At 41.8% G+C, this 20,832-nt stretch overlaps 1 protein-coding gene across 1 annotated transcript; it reads right to left on the bottom strand.

Moving 5' to 3' along the window:
* Positions 1-864: 864 nt before the first annotated feature.
* SYNGR2 (synaptogyrin 2) lies at positions 865-9,288 on the bottom strand. The gene is made up of 4 exons (XM_075216722.1): positions 9,144-9,288; positions 5,111-5,351; positions 3,302-3,444; positions 865-2,154 (listed from the first exon to the last, which is right to left on the bottom strand). The coding sequence occupies exons 1-4, from the start codon at positions 9,240-9,242 to the stop codon at positions 1,960-1,962; spliced, it is 678 nt and encodes a 225-aa protein (XP_075072823.1). The 5' UTR covers positions 9,243-9,288; the 3' UTR covers positions 865-1,959.
* Positions 9,289-20,832: the final 11,544 nt, after the last annotated feature.

The following is a 20,832-nucleotide window of genomic DNA, read 5'->3' as shown; positions in this document are numbered from 1 at the left end:
AATGTAAAGGTGAGTGAACTTGAAGTTTAACAATGTTTCTTAGTAAAAAAAAAACATTTTGGAAAATACTTAGAAATAAGCTGGTCCCTCAACTACACTAAATTAATGCAGTACCTGCTACTGCAATCTTGCATGGAGAATTATTAATTTAAAGTGTTCCATGTTGTAAAGAACAGTATTCCTAGCCTGTTGCAACAGCATAAGCAATCTGATACATTGCTGTGTGCACACTACTCCCATGAACACGTCTGCATCAAGTCTTGATTCATAGTGGGTGCATGACGGCTACTCTCCATGTACTAAATATAGTAAAAACAAATCGGATTCTGATATCTGGGTGTGCTTTTGTTTTCACTGGCCATTGCCTAATGGGAAAACCTTCAAAATCTGATTCCTAAAGCAGATTTTTCAGCCTGTACATACTATTTTGTGCATCATCCGATGCAGCAGGACAATTCAATTAAATGTTTGGAGTGAACAATCTGCTTCAGAAAAACTGGATCTTCCATGTCATCTCCACTTGGCGGAATGCGGTTTACTGAATCCACCTGATAGATTAAACGTGTGAATAGATTAAACGTGTGAATGCAAAATATAAACAGACTGTAAACCATGCTTTTCTCTGTGTAACTATTTTACTACTTTTGGGCTGATAAGGCAGATGCCTACCAATTGCCAGACACTTTCCCTAACTGTTATTCCGCTACCTTGTGTTGTGTTCCCCACCTCTGAGATTGTAAGCTCTCTTGGGCAGGCCCATCTTTAATTAGTTTGTCATGATCCCCTCAGTGCACAGCATTGCATATTATGTCAGCACTTTATAATGAAACTGATTTTAGGATGGGCTTTACAAAAAAGTCACACTTCTGTCACTGTGAATAAAAATCTTTATTGAAATTGAAGCCTGTGCCATGCTGTAAATATTTTCTTTTCTTACCCAGCACCAGAATGATTATCTACAAACAAAACCGTAAACAGCTGCCACTTGTAGCAGCTGGAGCGACCCAGTGTATCACTATCAATTAGGCACCAAATCGAGGCTTCCACAGCAGGGAGAGTTTGGCATGATGTAAAATGCAGTGGTTATATGAAAATGTCTTCATTTCTATACAATGGTTTATGGCAAAACATGAAATTAATGAATAGTTGGTATTAATACTTTAGACAATCATCCATGTTCTCTTGCATTTTAACACAAACTAAACAAGGTGAGTGCTAGTCATGTAAGTTATGTTTTGGTGTTGTGCACACAGTTAATACAAGTTGCATCACTAAGTTAAAGAAAAAAAAAAGTAATATACAAATGTACTAGTTTCTAATAGAAAATGACACTAGGGGCTAGATTTACTAAGCTGCGGGTTTGAAAAAGTGGGGATGTTGCCTATAGCAACCAATCAGATTCTAGCTCATTTTGTAGAAAATACTAAATAAATGAAAGCTAAAATCTGATTGGTTGCTATAGGCAACATCCCCACTTTTTCAAACCCGCAGCTTAGTAAATCTAGCCCTAGGTGTTTTCAAGAAATACCATCACCAAGCACACTCTGGTTTAAAGACCACAAACTGGTTGTTGCCCGTGCGTGTACACAGCAGGTATAATTTTAACATAAATATCCAGTGATTACTTGCAGGTCTCAACTGCCTGCTACTGAAAAAAATAGACCCCTTCTATATTTATCCATATAAAGAATGAATGCCAAACTAAAATAAAACTTGTACATGTCCTTAACGTTTAAAAGGCCGTATTATTTCAAACATGCAGATGTGTGGGAAGGCATCACTGTAGGTGGCTTTAATCAGAGTAATGAGAACAAAACACCATCAGGCTCCTGGCACAAAATACAAAAAAGGCACTTGGGAAGCGCAGAGTATGGACACGAACGGTAGCTATAGATGTCAGTCTGTGGCTGTAGCAGCCGTATTGTGTGTCTATACAACTCTGGGTGTATAGATGTCTGTTCAATATGTTGGTGGTTTGTAGCCATCATCTGTTTCTGAATTCTGTGTGAATGGTGGTCGCTGGTAGTTATCGGTGACTGCGTCGGGGTAGCTGGAATATGGAGCTGCAGTGTCCAGATTAGGATCCGTGTAGTTTGGGTTGAAATCATCCACCCCCAGCCTGTACCTCTTATAGGCTAAAGCTGCAAGTGGAATCTGTGAAGACAGGATCATAATTGCAGAATGGATCAAACAATTCTGATATTTTTGCTCTCCAAGGCTCAAAACACTGAAATCAACTAAAACAGGAGTGTTCTTTTTGAAATTGGAGTCTGGATAATTCAATACTCATCATATTAAACCCTCAGCCACCAGATTCTATTAATTACTTTGATGTGAAGCCCTGTCTCAAAACAGGTGAAAGATGCATATTATTAAGTAACATTTGGTTATTCACAATTAATGACCGATTTCTCATGCCTGTGATTATTTGTTTAAAAAGTGGGAGTAATAAGAACCACAACGCACTTGCTGGTCTTCAGGCTTAGGGGTTCTCAGTCTCGATTTAGGACCAGGAGGGCACATTTATGAAAATGTTCAATAGCAGTGGTAAAGAAAACAACAAAAAAAAACACTTATTACTGCAATTTTAATATAGCCAAGACAGCTCATTTGCCTGTGGGAGAGTGGTAAGAGTTAAATTACAGATTCACAAAAAACTTGCAAATGCACAGTGGAACACAGACCAGATTCAGGCTTCTAGTTCCACTAAATCTGGTAACATTAAATAATTTTTAATGCTTTAGGTCTGTTCTCTCCATCCTACTTAATATTTGTTAAATTACTTCTCTATGTGAAAGCATGGACTAGGGAAAGCAAACCTTGTTTTCAGCTTTTCATAAATATGCATCTAAGTTTGGTTATATTTGCTCTTTTCTAATGTCAACGGTTGAACTCCATGTTATCCAATAACTGCCCCTTTTATTATTACTGCATAAAATCACTGATAGCTGATGCACACACGTGTGTGTGGACTAAACTTGCTTGGCCTAATTCTGCATGATCCACAGTAGGAATAAAATTAAGATGTTTGTGGCATGTTATGAAGGTTTCTTCTGAACAACAGGATCTGTGCACAAGTTGGTCACTAACAAATGGTTAGGCTTATTTAATATTGCGGCAGAAAAGTCACTTGCCTAGTTACTGCTCATTAAAACCATGACACCATTTTTTTAATCTTGCACATGCATTTTGACTGCACTGTGCTAATTTGCTATTTTCCTGTACCATGGCATGCTAAGCAATTCTCTGGAGAAATAAGTAAATTCATGGTGTGAGCTTATGTATTCATGACGGAACTTACCCAGGATAGGATGGAAAAGAAGCTGAATGCAATGGCCGCTCTAGCATTATCTTGCCCTGTCCAAATATCTTTTGTATCTGTTGTAACTGCCCACTGATTGGCCAGGAAGCAGAATCCCACAAACCACAGGAAACTCCAGAGGCCTGAAATGACAGGGTAAATGTAGACAACTTGAGTTACAACAATAAAACTTGCACAGCTGATAGCTGCCCCATATTACCACATTGGACCACGGAGACCATCTTAATTAGTTCTAAATCAGTGACGGGCAACAGGCAGCCCTCTGATCCTCCTGTGACTCCCATCTCTTTCCTGCTGTATAGTCAGATTTGTTTGCAACACTTGCTTACAATGCCTGTTGTGTTATTACAGATAGGTATCTCTTTCTTTGATTAAGTGTATTGTTCTAACTTACTACTGAGATTAAGGGCAATGTGGACCCTTCTGAAGACTAGTGTGCCACACGAAGCGGCCCCCAAAGCATATCGGGTTGTTCATTACTGTTCTAGATATTTATACCAAAGTTTGCAACCCAATTAGAACAATTGTTCTAGTTGAGTTGCAAACAAATGCCTCACTTGTACCCATAGAAGGAGAGGATGAACGGAAACCACAACCTCCTATGTCTGAGGATCCTGTTGGGCAGTTGGAGGGGTTAAAATAGAAAAGTAGGAGACATTCTATTGTCAAAGTGCTCTGCCTCCTGTTGGTGGAGCTTAATCCCACAGTCAGGTATGTGTTCCCCTTATGGATGAAAGAAAAACAATTGTATCTAATTAGCAGATTGTGGTTGTTTTTTTAGGCCAACAAAAAAAAAAATTGTCTAGAAGACAATTTGATTGAAGGTTGGCTTTAATCAAACCTCAAAACAGTGATCTATTGATCACTATGATAAATATTAGCTATACCCACTACACTTTCACCAGATGAATAAAATATAGAACAAAGTATTTAAACCGCCATAAATAGATACCCATAGTAGTAAAACATTAGACATAACACTTATTTAAGTAATTATCATTATCATCTTTAACTCGAGAATGTATTATGCATGTTCAAAATACAGAGATACATGTACACAAGTTATCCTGCACATAAAGCTTAATTTCTTTGCATATTTAATCATCTGAGCAGAAGCGGGCATCCTATGTGCCCTATTACCTACTTGTATACATTGCAACTTATATTTGGAGTGGGCAGGAGAATGATCACCCCAAAAAAACGGCCACAATCCATAAACACATATGGGTCAATAATCCTGTGTTTCAGTAAATGTTTTCAACTTTATTTTACCCCAAACACTATAGAAAGCATGTATTAAAGAATGACCTTTATTTACATTTAAAGTAAGAAATAGATGTCACACTTTATAGCCAAGAATGTATTTGATATAAAGGAGATCTCCAGCCAAAAGTATTTTTTTACTGAAAGTCAAACTCTATCTCTAAGACTTTACAATTTCCTGTTGGATATAACAATGATGTGACATGCGAGAAGTCTATTGTGGGCAATACAATTGGTGGCTAGTTCCCTAGTTGCTGAAAAGGACAAAGAGACAATGTATGCATTTGGCCAGGCAAAAGGTCCATTTAAAGCAGGCCTGTCCAACCTGCGGCCCTCCAGGTGTTGTGAAACTACAAGCCCTAGCATGCTTTGCCAGTAGCCAACCTGTTGATAGCTGGAAGGGCATGCTGGGACTTGTAGTTTCACAACATCTGGAGGGCCGCAGGTTGACAGGCCTGATTTAAAGTGTGTACTTACCCACGTCTCTCCACCAAAGAAAAAAAAAAAAAAAAAGGTGGTATTTACCTGCAAAACCCAGGTCTGAGAACACAATGTACTTTCTGGTGTTGATGTTGCTGAGCGTTGGGAAGTAAGCGTCTAATCCCAGAAAGACCAGTGAACCTAGAAAAGCCAGAACTCCGATCCCCACGCCATAATGACAGGCATCATCATTATTATTGAAAATACAGAATAATTTGTCTTTCTCTTCAGGATGACTACTGTAGCCATCGGTCAGAATACAGGCAAAAACAATGAGTCCAAAAATCTATAAAAAAAAAGAACAAAAAGGTAGATTAAAATTGGCAGCTAGTCATCATCACCGATTATTTATATAGCGCCACTATTTCTGCAGCGCTGTACAGAGAACTCAGAGAATACGGCCTTTTAAACGTTAAGGACATCGGAAAATGAAATCACTTAAATATATAAAACACTTCTAATTACATTATCTATAAATTATCTCCAAAGCTAAATTATGTGCCTGTTATTATGTAGGACTTCTGGGGGTAAATGTATGAAAGTCCGATTTTTTCAAACTTGCCTTTACAAGTCATCGCCGCTTTAAATTTTAGCTGCAAAGTCGCGATTTCCGGCGAGTTGAAAAAAAAAAAAAAAAATAAAATCGGACTTTCATACATTTACCCCCTGGTCTTCATATAGGAAGTGGCAGCAAACGTTTAACCCTGGTGTTGCTGTGGGTTAATTGCCCTGAACAATGGGTGTTGGAGTAGGGGTATATTATTGACAGTACCAGGTGAGGCTAGAAGAAAATATTTTTGCAGGGTTTACTGGTCCTTTAATCCCACTAAATGCAGTTATTACCATATGTGTCTTCTATATGGGATCAGAGTTGCACACTGTAGAGTAAGAAAGACAATTTAAGGTGTTGTAGAGTAATATTTCAAACTTACTTCCCTACTCAAGGACTAGCTGTTTTGTTCCATGGGCTCCCTATCCATTGCTGAACACACTCCCTCATCCAATCAGACTATCCCTAGTCTCCAAAGCTTCAAACGTGCCCTACAAACTCATTTCTTTTACCAGCCCTACTCCTAACTCACTGCTGCCCCCTCACACTTATTCCTTGCTCTGTGCCACCCTCTTTGTGTCAGGCCCTCCTTTATAGATTGTAAGCTCTCACGAGCAAGGCTATTTCCTCATGTTTTTCCTACCCACTCTTTCCTTTTTACCTCCACACCCTTGAGACACAATCCAAGGCACTGGCTTGCTGCCTGCTCTGTCCCCTTTCCTCCTCTACACTCCACTTTTACACTGCTTCTCATATCCATTCTGCTCACCCCTTGTGGCGCCTTATAAATTATAATAATCACCACTGTTTCCCACTGTTTGCACTCTGTTACAGTTAGGAGGTGTGCAAATACTGCATTTAATTGGATGGCCACACCTCCTGTACAACCAAAGCTCCATTTAGTACTAGCATCTCAGGTGCACTTTCTAAAGTATGTTTTACCTTGCTCTTAGTTATCGGACCTGTATGTAATCCATTATTGTATTCTTTTGTCCAGTGATCATACTGTTTATTTTTCTCACTTCTACAAAGAATGTAAATCATTTCTAGGGAGCAGCTCAATAATTGAACCATCCAAGCGTGCACAATGATATTTCAAGCTAGACAAAGCACTTTGTTGTAGAAAGGAAGACCTCCAGCAGCGTGAGGAGGGGAGAGCAAAGATCAACAATCGACCATCACCATCGATCTTTAGGTATATTAATTTAGTGACAGCAAAGTAGATTTCTGAATTGTTTTTCTTGGAAAAGTACCCGGTACACCAAGGGGCTTGTACACAATGATGCGTTTGCCTCCTATAATCACCGTGTTCTATATCAGGATTGAAGTGAGCTGTGTAGTTTGATTAAGCCGACCGCGTGTATAGCATTGAAAATAGCACAGGCATTTCAGGTGCCTCCTGCTATGTATAAGGTCGGGATTTATTGCTGTGTCCACTATTAATAACTACTACAAAACATGCAGAAATACATATACAAATGTATATACTGCAAAGGACCTATACCATGATATAAAGTGCTGCCTGAGAAGGTCAGTTGTGTAATATTTTGGGAAAGGTCACTGTTTGATTAGTTGAAGGTTATCTTATATCAGAACTATCTTCACATATGATATGAATGCAATACATGGCCTTTAATAGGTTTGAAATCATATGTATTTTCTTTTATTCAAGTGCAAATTTACTATCTTTGATTTTCTATTTATAAAATCTGTATAAGCCCTTGTATTTTTCAGCAATCTGTCAGGAAGAAAGTCTGTTGTACATAACTTTCTCGGTTAACAAACACTTATTGGAAATATTTTTACCCCCAAAAATTTTGTAACAGGTTTAGTAGTCAAACAGTTATTAGTCTGTATTTAGACTTCTAACACAAATGGCCACTTCAACAGACTACTAATCAGAGCTGGTTCAGGCAACCCAGGCTACGGCCGAGGGGCTCAGATTACTAAACCTGTTTTTATTTCTGGATTTTTTTTTCTTCTTTTTTTTTTGGGGACAAATGGAGAAGGAGAAAGGGTGCCCAAACCAGTATCGTGCCTAGGGCCCCCACAGGGTCTTAATCAGGTTCTGCTACTAACCACTTGACAGCTGAAAAACCAACATGCAAATGCTATGATAATATAATATACCGCATTTCCCCATGTTTCACCTTTTTCCCAAAAATGTTGGGTCTAACACCTGGGTGCGTCTTATACAGGGGTAGCAGGGATGCAGGTAGGGAAGGGGGGGGGGGGGGGGGGCAGCGTTACAGTGGCAGCGAGGGGGATCGAGGGGGAGCGGGGCAGCGTTACAGTGGCAGGAGGGGGATCCAGGGGAGCGGGGCAGCAGTATGCACGCATCCAGGAGGAGGAGGACAGAGGCATAGTAGCAACCGGGATCCATGAGGAGGGGGACAGTGGTATGCACGCATCCAGGAAGAGGGGAACAGAGGTACAGTGGCAGCAGGGGGAGCGATTGCAGGGAGAGTGTGCTGCCCCGCTGCTCTGATCACAATCAGAGTAGCCGGCTATTACACTCTCCCTGCCTTGTTTGACAGCTACCGTAATATTTTTTTTTTCCAAATTTCGGGGCCAAAATTAAGGTGCGTCTTATACATGGGAGCGCCTTATACATGGGGAAATACAGTATATTAACGCTGCACTATTTATATGTATTCTGTGCTGCCTTCCAAATGATTCCCACTGTCTTACCTCCATTACTCCCAATTTTGAAGAGCTTGCCATAAAATTAACACACCTTTGTGTAAAGGATTTGCAGAATGAGTACTGCTCTATGCAAACAAAACTGACTTCTATGACAAAAGTAACTCCTATACTCTAGTTATTTTTGGAGGGGCTATGCTAACATGCACCACCAAGTCTTCACCTAAACTCAAATTGTACATTTCATTTGTAGTCTAAAATATGATTATTTTATTCCTGCAATATATAATAACTGCCTCTATGAAAGTTTACAAAAATCCACACTCCCCTTCAGCATAAATACAAATTTACTTCCTAAATTAATATTTAAAGATACATGTCTCCATTGCAGTCTGAGTCTGACTGAACACTTATGACTTGGCTTGGAAATACAATAGCGAAGTAAACAGCTAGTAATAACCTGGAACATGCTCCCCTCCACAATCCCATAAAGAACAAACTGGCAGGGGATAAGTAATCCCCTGTAAACAGACCCCACGTGTCCTGCAATCACATGACACGTCACTCCTAGCATATGACACAGGGTGGAGAGGACTCACATGATACACCCAACTCATATAGGACCAATGCACTTTACACTATTCACGGACTATTACATGTTCTTTAGTAACTTAGTTGCAACTTATTCTTTGTTTGCTGCCAGTGTTCCACAATAAGAACTGCTACATTATAATTAATGGTGCTGGTAGATGGGATATTATTATACAGGGACATAAGTATAGACAGGGGAGGTATCTTACAAGAACTGCCTGTCATCGTATGATATATAGACGCACTGGGTCATGCAATAATACTATATACTAAAGAGGTACACGTTGTACTCACGGCACTTAGGATCCGCAATATTGTCTCCGGCCGCTTAAGAAACTGTTCTAGATTGAAGCTACCTCCGGCCTTGGCCGCCCCGTAAGCGCCGCTCTCCATGCTGCTGATCCTGCTGCTCGGGCGGCACTTCCTGGAGAGTTGTCGGACACGCCCACTTGTCAGAGTGACAGGGCGTCGCCACGCCCCTCCCCAGACTTCTTCTGTACCCAGTACAAGTGTTCCTGCAAGGGAGAATGAAAATCAGGAATATACCACATTAAACCAGTAACATAATTACCCCCTGACAATTCTCAGCCATAATAACGTGTGTAGTGTAGAAAATATTTAACATTACAACAGCAGAAACCTATTACCTCATACTGGTACTAACTTGTAGCTATTGGTGTAAGCAGTGCTTTTTTTTGTAAAAAAAAAAAAAAAGGTGCCGGAACTCATGTCTTATTAATCTTTTATGAAAAAAATAAAAATAAATTATATATATATATATATATATATATATATATATACAATTGTAAAATAAAAATAATACCTCTTACCTCCTCCTGACTGGCTGGCAAGTCTGCAGTCCAGATGACTGCTGTCTAAAGCAGAATGTTGTCCAGTCTTCACTGCTGCCCAGGAGTAAACGCAGGATATCTAGAGGGGAGGCCCCATATTTTAGATTTAATAATACAAACAAAACAACTGGACATCACTCACCTGTTACACACTGACATGTACCCTGCTGCCTACCCACTTTTCTCACATATGCCCACTAGCTATTCTCACCCATATTCTGCCCCCCTCTATTTTTGTGGTCCTCTCTTTCTGGCACCTCGTTTTTTTGTGGCCCTCTCTTTCTGCCCCCTTGTTTTTTTATGGCCCTCTCTTTCTGCCCCCTCATTTTTTGTAGCCCTTTCTTTCTGCCCCTAATTTTTCTGTAGCTCTCTCCTTCTGCGCCCCCTCGTTTGTCTGTAGCCTACTTTCTTCTTTCTGCTCCTCCTTTGTTTTTCTGTAGCCCTCTTTCTGCTCCCCCTTCGTTTTTCTGTAGCCCTCTTTCTGCACCCCCTTCTTTTTTCTGTAGCCCTCTTTCTGCTCCCCCTTCGTTTTTCTGTAGCCCTCTTTCAGCGCCCCCTTCGTTTTTCTGTAGCCCTCTTTCTGCGTCCGCTTCTTTTTTCTGTACCCCTCTTTCTGCTCCCCCTTCTTTTTTTTGTAGCCCTCTTTCTGCTCCCCCTTCTTTTTTTTGTAGCCCCCTTTCTGCTCCCCCTTCTTTTTTCTGTAGCCCACTTTCTGCTCCCCCTTCTTTTTTCTGTAGCCCTCTTTCTGTGCCCCCTTCTTTTTTCTGTAGCCCTCTCTATATATATATACAGTCAGGTCCATAAATATTGGGACATCGACACAATTCTCATATTTTGGGCTCTATACACCACCACAATGGATTTGAAATTAAACAAACAAGATGTGCTTTAACTGCAGACTTTCAGCTTCAATTTGAGGCAATTTACATCCAAATCAGGTGAACGGTGTAGGAATTACAACGGTTTCTATATGTGCCTCCCACTTTTTAAGGGACCAAAAGTATTGGGACAAACTAAACAATCCTACATCAAACTTTCACTTTTTAATACTTTGTTACAAATCCTTTGCAGTCAATTACAGCCTGAAGTCTGGAACGCATAGACATCACCAGATGCTGGGTTTCATCCCTGGTGATGCTCTGCCAGGCCTCTACTGCAAATGTCTTCAGTTCCTGCTTGTTCTTGGGGCATTTTCCCTTCAGTTTTGTCTTCATCAAGTGAAATGCAGCTCAATCGGATTCAGGTCAGGTGATTGACTTGGCCATTGCATAACATTCCACTTGTTAGCCTTAAAAAACTATTTGGTTGCTTTTGCAGTATGCTTCGGGTCTTTGTCCTTCTGCACTGTGAAGCACCGTCCAATAAGTTCTGAAGCATTTGACTGAATATGAGCAGATAATATTGCCCGAAACACTTCAGAATTCATCCTACTGCTTTTGTCAGCAGTCACATCATCAATAAATACAAGGGAACCAGTTCCATTGGCAGCCATACATGCCCACGTCATGACACTACCACCACCATGCTTCACTGATGAGGTGGTATGTTTTGGATCATGAGCAGTTCCCTTCCTTCGCCATACTCTTCTCTTCCCATCACTCTGGTACAAGTTGATCTTTGTCTCATCTGTCCATAGGATGTTGTTCCAGAACTGTAATGGCTTTTTTAGATGTTGTTTGCCAAACTCTAATCTGGTCTTCCTGTTTTTGTAGCTCACAAATGGTTTACATCTTGTGGTGAGCCCTCTATATTCACTCTTGTGAAGTCTTCTCTTGATTGTTGACTTTGACACATATACACCTACATCCTGGAGAGTGTTCTTGGTTTGACCAACTGTTGTGAAGGGTTTTTTTTTCATCAGGGAAAAAGTTCTTCTGTCATCAACCACAGTTGTTTTTCCGTCATCTTCCAGGTGTTTTGGTGTTCCTGAGTTCTCCGGTGCGTTCTTTCTTTTTAAGAATATTCCAAACAGTTGATTTGGCCACACCTAATGTTTTTGCTATCTCTCTGATGGGTTTGTTTTGATTTTTCAGCCTAATGTTGGCTTGCTTCACTGATAGTGACAGCTCTTTGGATCTCATATTGTGAGTCGACAACAACAGATTCCAAATGCAAATGTCACACCTAGAATCAACTCCAGACCTTTTACCTGCTTAATTGATGATGAAATAACGAGGGAATAGCCGACACATGTCCATGAAATAGGTTTTGAGTTGATTGTCCCATTACTTTTGGTCCCTTAAAAAGTGGGAGGCACATATAGGAACCGTTGTAATTCCTACACCGTTCAACTGATTTGGATGTAAATACCCTCAAATTAAAGCTGAAAGTCTGCAGTTAAAGCACATCTTTTTAGTTCCATTTCAAATCCATTGTGGTGGTGTATAGAGCCAAAAATATGAGAATTGTGTCGATGTCCCAATATTTATGGACCTGACTGTATATATATATATATATATATATATATATAATGCTTAGGCTCGATTTTTACGAAAATTGACCCCTTCCTCCCGCCAATCCAAATACCGAGCCACTCAGTTCTTTCCCACTTCCTCGGATCTGACTCAAGGCAAAACGTCATTCTTACGTCGTCAGATCTCACAGGTTTTGGATTCCATAAGTACCTCCCTCCCCAGGAGATCCAATGCCGCTGCTCACACAGAAACAGGGATCGCAGTGTTCTTGTCACTCTCCATTCTCCAATGACATTGCTTGGTGCCATTGCTCACACAGAAACAGGGTTAGCAGTGTTCTTGTCACTCTCCAGTGCCATAGCTCATACAAAAAGAGGAGGGGTAGCAGTGTTCTTGTCACTTGACAAAAATTGACTGGAAATTAATGATAATAATGTAGGAGCAAATTATGTTATTTTAGCATTTTTGTTTAAAAAAAATACAGAACCAAAATACATGATTGTGGTTTTACCAAAACCAAAACATGAAGTTAATACAGATACAAAACACGGGGGTCAGTGACCATCTCTAATATATATATATATATATATATATATATATATATATATATATAAATTTATACATACCTTGCCCTACTTTATCTTCTCATACATATAAATTAAATATATACGGGAAATGAACTACAGGGCACTGAGAAAATTACATGGAAGAGGGAGAGCGGGAAATGTATTAAGGGTAGGGGCAGGCTGGGGGGCTTTTGCCCCCCGGGCCAGTCCCATAGTGGACTACTGTCACACCTGAGGTTCTGTCTGTACCCAGACTGGGTTGTGTCTTTGGAGCTGGACTGGTGACTACGTGGACAAAGCTGGTTGGCCTGATAATGTTCCTCTGCATGTAGAGAATGGACTGGTGGAGATGGTGATTACACTAGCAGAGGAGAGCAAACAGGAACTGGACTGCTGGACCATCATCATCATCATTTATTTATATAGCGCCAACATATTCCGTATCGCTTTACAATTGGGGACAAACATAATAAACTAATAAACAAACTGGGTAAAACAGACAAAGAGGTGAGAAGGCCCTGCTCGCAAGCTTACAATCTATGGGACAATGGGAGATTGACACATGAGGTTAAGTCTACATTTTGCATTTTGGCCCAGCCAGACTGCAAAGGTAAAAGTGACTCATAAGCTAAATGATCCCGTCACACAACAATGTTGGTCAGGGGGTAGTTGTCGTGTGTGAAATTGTGTAACAGGCTAAAGGTAGCGAGGTTAAGAGGGTGGCTGAGGAATATTATAAGCTTATCTGAAGAGGTAGGTTTTCAGAGAACGCTTGAAAGTTTGTAGACCAGAGGAGAGTCTTACTGTGCGAGGGAGAGAATTCCATAGAGTGGGTGCAGCCCCAAAAAAATCCTGTAACCGGGAATGGGAGGATGTAATGAGGGTGGATGAGAAACGCAGATCTTGTGTAGAACGGAGTTGCCGAGTTGGGAGATATTTTGAGAGATGTATGTTGGTGCAGCTTTGTTGATGGCCTTGTAGGTTAGTAAGAGTATTTTATATTGGATTCGGTAGAAAACAGGCAGCCAGTGTAGAGACATACAGAGTGATTCAACAGAGGAATAACGATTTGCAAGGAAAATCAGTCTTGCCGCAGCGTGCAAAATAGATTGTAGGGGTTTGAGTCTGTTTTTGGGAAGACCAGTAAGGAGGGAATTGCAATAGTCAATGCGGGAGATGATAAGTGCATGAATTAAGGTTTTTGCAGTGTCTTGCGTGAGATATGTACGAAATCTGGAAATGTTCTTTAGAGGTATGTAGCAGGATTTAGATATAGAGTTAATGTGGGGAACAAAGGATAGTTGTGAATCAAGGATTACACCTAGGCAGTGAGCTTGTGGGATGGGATTTATGGTCATGGTATCAACAGAGATAGAAATGTCAGGTATACTCTTGTTGGTGGGTGGGAATATTATTAACTCTGTTTTAGAAAGATTAAGTTTGAGTTGGCGAGAGGACATCCAAGATGATATGGCAGAAAGACAGGCAGTTACACGGGACAACACAGCTGTCGAGAGATCAGGAGAGGATAGATAGATTTGGGTATCATCCGCATAGAGATGATATTGAAAGCCAAAGAAACTTATTAAATTTCCAAGAGAAGTGGTGTAGATAGAGAACAGCAGAGGACCTAGCACTGAGCCTTGCAGTACTCCAACTGATAGGGGAAGCAGAGCAGAGGTGGCTCCAGAGAAATTAACAGTGAAAGAGCGATTAGAGAGGTAGGATGAGAACCAGGATAGAACAGTGTCTTGAAGCCCTAGGGATTGCAGCGTTTGTATGAGAAGAGAGTGGTCAACAGTGTCAAATGCAGCTGAGAGATCCAGGAGAATGAGAGATCCAGGCGTTCAGTTTTAGCAGTGATCAGATCATTGACAACCTTGGTCAACGCAGTCTCTGTGGAGTGTTGAGAACGAAAGCCAGACTGAAGAGGATCCAACAGGTTGTTAGCGGAAAGAAAGCGTGTGAGGCAAGTGTAGGCAAGTCTCTCTAGAAGCTTGAAGGGGCAAGGGAGCTGAGAGATGGGACGTAGTTTGAGAGAGAGTTTGGGTCGGAGTTTTGTTTTCTTTAGAATAGGAGTAATCACTGTGTGCTTGTATAGTGATGGAAAGATGCCAGTAGAGAGTGAGAGATTACAGATTTGAGTTAGAGGTGAAATGAGCACAGAAGACAGGGATCTACCAATTTGCGAGGGAATAGGATCAAGAGGACAGGAGGTAGAGTAGGAAGATAAGAAGAGAGTAGAAATTTCCTCTTCATTTGTGGGGTCAAATGAAGATAGGGTGTCAGAGGGTAGTGGGAAGGAATTGAGCTGATTGCTTGTCGAGGAAGAGGATACCATTTCTAGTCTGATCTTGTCAATCTTGTCCTTGAAGTAGGAAGCAAGATCCTGAGCACTGATAGTAGATGGAGGGTTCGGGGTGGGAGGATTGAGAAGATATTTAAATGTATTGAAAAGGCATTTGGGGTTAGAAGCCTGAGCATAGATAAGAGATTGGAAGTATGTTTGTTTTGCAGTGTCCAGAGCATTTCGATAGGAGTGGTAGACAGAAGTATATGTGAAGAAGTCATTAGAGGTGCGAGATTTACGCCAGTGACGTTCTGCTTTACGGGACAGTTTTTGAAGATTTTGTGTTGCTTTAGTGTGCCACAGTTGACATCGAATGCTGGACTAGAGTGTAACTGGAATGCTGAAAGAGGATTGCTGTAACTGGACTGGAACCGGATTGCTGAAAGAGGATTGCTGTAACTGGACTGGAACCGGAATGCTGAAAGTGGATCGCTGTAAGCGGAGTGCTGAAAGTGGATCACTGTAAGCGGAGTGCTGAAAGTGGATCTCTGTAAGCGGAGTACTGAAAGTGGATCTCTGTAAGCGGAGAATTGAAGTGTATCGCTGTAAGCGGAGTGCTGAAAGTGAATCGATGTAAGCGGAGTGCTGAAAGTGAATCGATGTAAGCGGAGTGCTGAAAGTGGCTCGCTGTAAGCAGAGTGCTGAAATTGGATCTTTGTAAGCGGAGTGCTGAAAGTGGATCCCTGTAAGTGGAGTGCTGAAAGTGGATCACTGACAGTGGAGTGCTGAAAGTGGATCGCTGTAAGAGGAGTGCTGAAAGTGGATCGCTGTAAGCGGAATACTGAAAGTGGATTATTTGGAACCCCCCTCTTGACATCCTGCATTTGCCTCTGCTTACATTCTTCTCAAACATTGATTTAGAGCGAAGGAGAGGGGGAGAGAGCTAAAGAGACCACTTAGGACAATTTATGGCTGAAAGCTATCTGTAAATAGAACATAAAAACAGACAGTTTAACAGCACTCATTCATGTACATCAAAATTGCAATTAAAAAAAATGATGAAATTACAATGAATTCATTTTTACAATAGTATATTATTATGCAAATATAAAAAGACATCCTCCCTCAATACAACCCAAAAAATAAAAGTGCAAGTCATATTGTAATCCACTTCCGGAAGCTTGATACTAGAATATGCTGTCATAATCCTTAATGACATGTATTGGCAGCTGCAGTCTTAGATTAGCAGAGTTAACGTGTTAGCACAGCCAAAGTCAAACCATTTTACAGAAGTGATATTAACCCTTTTTTATTGATTAAAGCAACTTATTTGATATACAGTTGTATGACTTCCTAAGCCGTCGGAATTGCTGGAGTGGCCAGGTGCTACCTACATTAATGTCTTACCAATATATTTACTTATGACCATGTAGGGGATTTGCAATTTAACATGTTCTTTTTCAATTATGCAGTAAAATACATTTATTTGATTAAAACAGATGACACACAATGAAGCAGATACCTGCAATAGCAAAATACATATCCCAGCCTTCATGCAGGCCATGCTAAGAAACAACTCATAGTGATGAATAATCAATAGCATTTCCTGGTGAGTTCATCTGAACTGTATAACAATTCTGAAAATAACACCACAGAACATTGGTGGGAAATGAGGTAAAGACATAAATGCATGCTTAGTGGAACATTTGTAATTGAAAATTTGTCATTTTTTCCCCTCCTTGTAATTTTTATTTATAACAGTTGGTAAAAGAATATACTGTAAATATGCAATACAAAATGGAAGCTGTTATTGACCATCCAACAAGCAAAGAAACATATTGAGCAAATATTGTTTAAAAGTGTCACAATTACACACTGAAGAAGATGAAATAGACACTGAGGTGATTATTAGTAGGTCATAGTGTTAAAACAATGGAAAATGGTTTTCTGTTTTTTAGTTTTAATTATTTTTATTTAGCTCAGGGTAAGGGGAAATGGGGTAAAAGCAGGGGCTGGCTGGGCAAGGGGACATCTGCCCCCTGGACTGCTCCCATAGTGGGCAACCTTGGGCTGGGTCACTGGTCACTGAGCTACCTGCGTTTTTTTCCTTTACAATGTTCCTATTAGACTACTGAGTCGAGTCTCGCTCGCCCCCCCCCCCCCCCCTTGGGGGGCCAGCCCCTGGGTAATAGGACAGAAAGAGAAGTGAAAAGGGGCTTCTTTGTACTACAATTGTGAGGTAATAACCTAAATGCATGGTGGGTTTGGACTGTTCCAATCTTTGGCTGTGGGGTCTTGCTGCATTACAAATGTGTTGGACTAGCCATCAGTGCAATTTTTGTAATGCATGTATTCCAATTGAAAAAAGCCAGAGCCATGAGTTAGGTCTCATACGTAAATAAAAATACATGGCGAACGCATTTAACATTCAGTTAGTGTTGTAGCTGGTGTTCGGTGGGTCATTGGAGTTCACTTAGGTTTCAAAATGCTAGTACGGTGCACAAAATTAACCTCAGTGTTCATGAGGCCTTATACAGATGTAATTGGGTTTTTACTTTTAGATTTAAGTGCAGTTTATACCAGACGTGCAAAAATGCTTTAATGGCTCTAGCCAGTAAGCATTTCCAGATAGACATTGAAGTAGCTTTGCTTACTCATCTATAAAATAAAAAAAAATATCTGTTAAACTAAGTAAGATGTCCCTTTAAGGATAAATCGCTGTAAGTGGAGTGCTGAAAGTGGATCGCTGTAAGTGAAAACAAGTGAGAACAAGTGAAAAGTGTTTCATTAATATAACAAAACCTTTAATTGATGTTTTTGCACCATATTATGATTAAATAATATTTGGTAAATAGCCCTGTGCATGTGTGCACATTTGAGAGCCTTACCTGCTCTCCACGGCGGACACGTCCGGCGGCGCCTGGAGATGTTGCCTGGTCATGGAGCCAATCAGCATTTCCCTACCGGCCATTTAAACTTTGGCGCCTCCGTGAGCCAATAAGGGCTCGCGGCGGCGTGACTTAGCGGTGCCCGATGACGTTGGAGTCTTAAATAGACGCCGGCGCCGAGGCCCTGGAAGTCACTCGGTGGCGGCAAGCAAGAGGAGAGGACGGCGTGGGACCGTAGGAGAAGAGAGAAGAGCGTACGGCAGCGGAGACAGAGAGCCCTTGTCAGGGTTAAGAGCTACTCGGGAAGACCCGGCGGTGACCAGAAGAAGAGAAGAGTCCCGGCGGCAGTTCCTGGAGGATGGCAGCGGCAAGAAGAACACCTACACCGAGGTAACGAGAGGTCTCCCTGGATCAGGTAAGGCCCCCTAGGCACCACCTCTCCTGGGCCCGCACCCACACTCTGTGACACAATCTTTTCTGGCCACTGCTCTTTCACCCAATCTTTTCTGGCCACTGATCTTTCTTGCACTAGGCCTGAACACCAATTAAGGGGGGGCACTGTAGGCTGTCTTTGGGCATTAGACCTATAGCCAGGTAGGGGACTTAGTCCCGCAAGCAGGGCACAAGGCCCTTAGATAGTTAGGACTGGGCATTAGGCCCCATTAACAAGGAAGGGCACAGCCCCATAGTCTAGGCACTGGACCCTGGGGTAGGGACAAGTTGGGCACGGGGTCCATGGCAAGTAGAGTCTAGGCTTTCGTCATCGGGAGGCACTAGGTCTGGAATGCTGTGCAGAGTAGGAAGATTCTGTGCATTGTTGTACTGTATGACTGTGTACTGCATGGGTTGTGGGGGTTGTGTTTCCTCTCTAGGAGCAAGACGTCAGCGTCCCATTAGAGGTAGGCTCTGCTGCCCGGTCCGTTTTATGGCCACACTCAAGGCCTGGAAGGCGCAAAGGAGAATGGGCAAAGCACCACGTCAGAGGAAAAAAACACATGGTAGTCCTCCCGCCTGGTAAGTCCCCGGAGTACCTGTAAGGTTCCAGAGGCTTCTCACTGGCATTGCAGCACAGCCCTTTTGAGTTCCGGTGGTGTTGCCTGCGGTTTAATTTGGGTGCCTGGCGGTTCCAGTGCAGACTGTGTACCGTGGGGTCAGGCGGGATTCATCTGAGTTCCGGCAGTGTTACTGACGGTTCCAGGTGGGAACCACCAGACCCGGCGGCGTTTTGCTGGCAAGTGTAGCCCCGTCACCTAAACTGCTGGGTGGTCCTCACTACTGTTGAGTTGAGCGTTTGGGGCGAGAACGTTCTCTGTCCCAAATACTCGCAGCCCCCGTGTCCAGGTCAGAGTAAGACGGGGTGACAGCAGACGGAATCGAGCGAGTGGCTCCGTTCTTGGTCATAGCCCCGGACAGCCGCTTCTCCCTCCCCTCTCCCTTGGTAGGCACGTCTCTCTCTTTTGTCTCGTCTGCAGAAGAAAGTGGAGCAATCGGACCAAAGTATGGTGATGGGTTAACTACAGCCGGAAGAAGCAACACCTTCCATAGCAGTCCCTTGGGATCGGGTGAGTATCTCCAGTGTAGACCAGGGAAACTGCCCTGGTTGGTACGTGGGGTAGCGACCCCCACACATGGACATGGTTATACTGTAATACCCTGCAAATCACAGGTATATTACTGTATGCACTCATTCAGAAAACTATAGTTCCCCAGAATTGTTGTCCTGAGGGATGTTTGCAACCAGCCCAGAAAGAAGCACCTTTGCAGTATAGGAAAATATCTAACTTGCCACTGCCCATGAGATGTCAGCAGGACTTATATGAAGACAGATAAGTTTATTTTGCTTTGCTATTTTCAAGTTATTTAAGTGAGACATCCAACTGTGTTATTAAAACCTCTGACCGGGACTGTATTATTGCTATTGAGACGTGTTATAGCACTGGCTAAAGGAAGAGTTTGTTCCAGCCAAATCTACAAGGCTGAAGTTAACTTCTTCTAGGATAGATAGTATAGGTTCTTGGGCGCACAGGATATGTGCATTTATAGAGGTGTAGATGCAACACTCATCATAAGAGCTGTTAGTGTTTATTTTTCATCTATAAACCAATTACCTTACATTAACCTGGACTTTATGTACTCTCTCTCGCTCGGATACCCCTGCGAGCAACACGAACTATAGCATCTACTATTTGTTATCTCCACCATCATTCACCCCTTCTAGAAAGAATACACTTTATTTCTGGACATTGATCCGATCAGTTGAAAAACTAAAAATGTAACTGTTTTTTTACACTTCTGTGTAACGCAACACTTTCTATCTTATTTGTTAGCATATTTCAGAATTTATTTTTGAACACCTATACAGCTCTCTACTACCAATCGATGAATTGTGCTTTAATTGTGTTATTTGTTCTGGCCAGAACTCATGTTTGTTTTTACCATTTGTAAATAAACACTAACAGCTCTTATGATGAGTGTTGCATCTACACCTCTATAATTGCACATAACCTATGTGCCCAAGAACCTATACTATCTATCCTACAGTTATCTCTGGAGGATGGGGACTCCCCTCTTCTACTATATAAGCTCTACCACGTGGCTGCACACACACTAATAAGGAAGCGCGGCTTCACCCATCTCTATTATCTACCCTGAAGTTAGCTTCTTATTCAGCCAGCTTCTTATTCACTTCTTATTCATGCTCCAGCTTCTTATTCAGAAATGCTTATTTTTAAAGGGTTAAATCAAGTTGGATCACTGATTTTACATCAGATTAACACTAAAGGGCAGAGCCGTAACGAGGCATGTGCGGGCGGTGCCGTCGCCCAGGGTGCAAGGCCAAGGGGGCGCAGCAGCCACCCGCTACCTGCCTCTGTACCTTCATCCCTTAAGTTCCGCAATGGAACGCATGTGCGTTCCACTGACAGGAAGTTCGGCATTTGGAACGAAAACTTGCGTTCCAAAAGCGCTCTCTCTC

This window comes from Mixophyes fleayi, chromosome 6 (genome assembly GCF_038048845.1).
Source record: "Mixophyes fleayi isolate aMixFle1 chromosome 6, aMixFle1.hap1, whole genome shotgun sequence".
NCBI lineage: Eukaryota > Metazoa > Chordata > Amphibia > Anura > Limnodynastidae > Mixophyes > Mixophyes fleayi.
The sequence above is the reverse complement of the archived record's forward strand: the minus strand, read 5'-3'. Positions and strand labels throughout refer to the sequence as shown.

What these genes read in the sequence shown, in the direction of transcription:
- SYNGR2 (XM_075216722.1), bottom strand. Translation starts at nt 9,242, where the DNA reads ATGGAGAGCGGCGCTTACGGGGCGGCCAAGGCCGGAGGTAGCTTCAAT. An exon ending in TATTGCGGATCCTAAGTGCC is followed by an intron (nt 5,352 to 9,143) that starts GTGAGTACAACG and finishes TTTTTTTTATAG; the next exon opens with ATTTTTGGACTCATTGTTTT. An exon ending in CTCAGACCTGGGTTTTGCAG is followed by an intron (nt 3,445 to 5,110) that starts GTAAATACCACC and finishes CTGTCATTTCAG; the next exon opens with GCCTCTGGAGTTTCCTGTGG.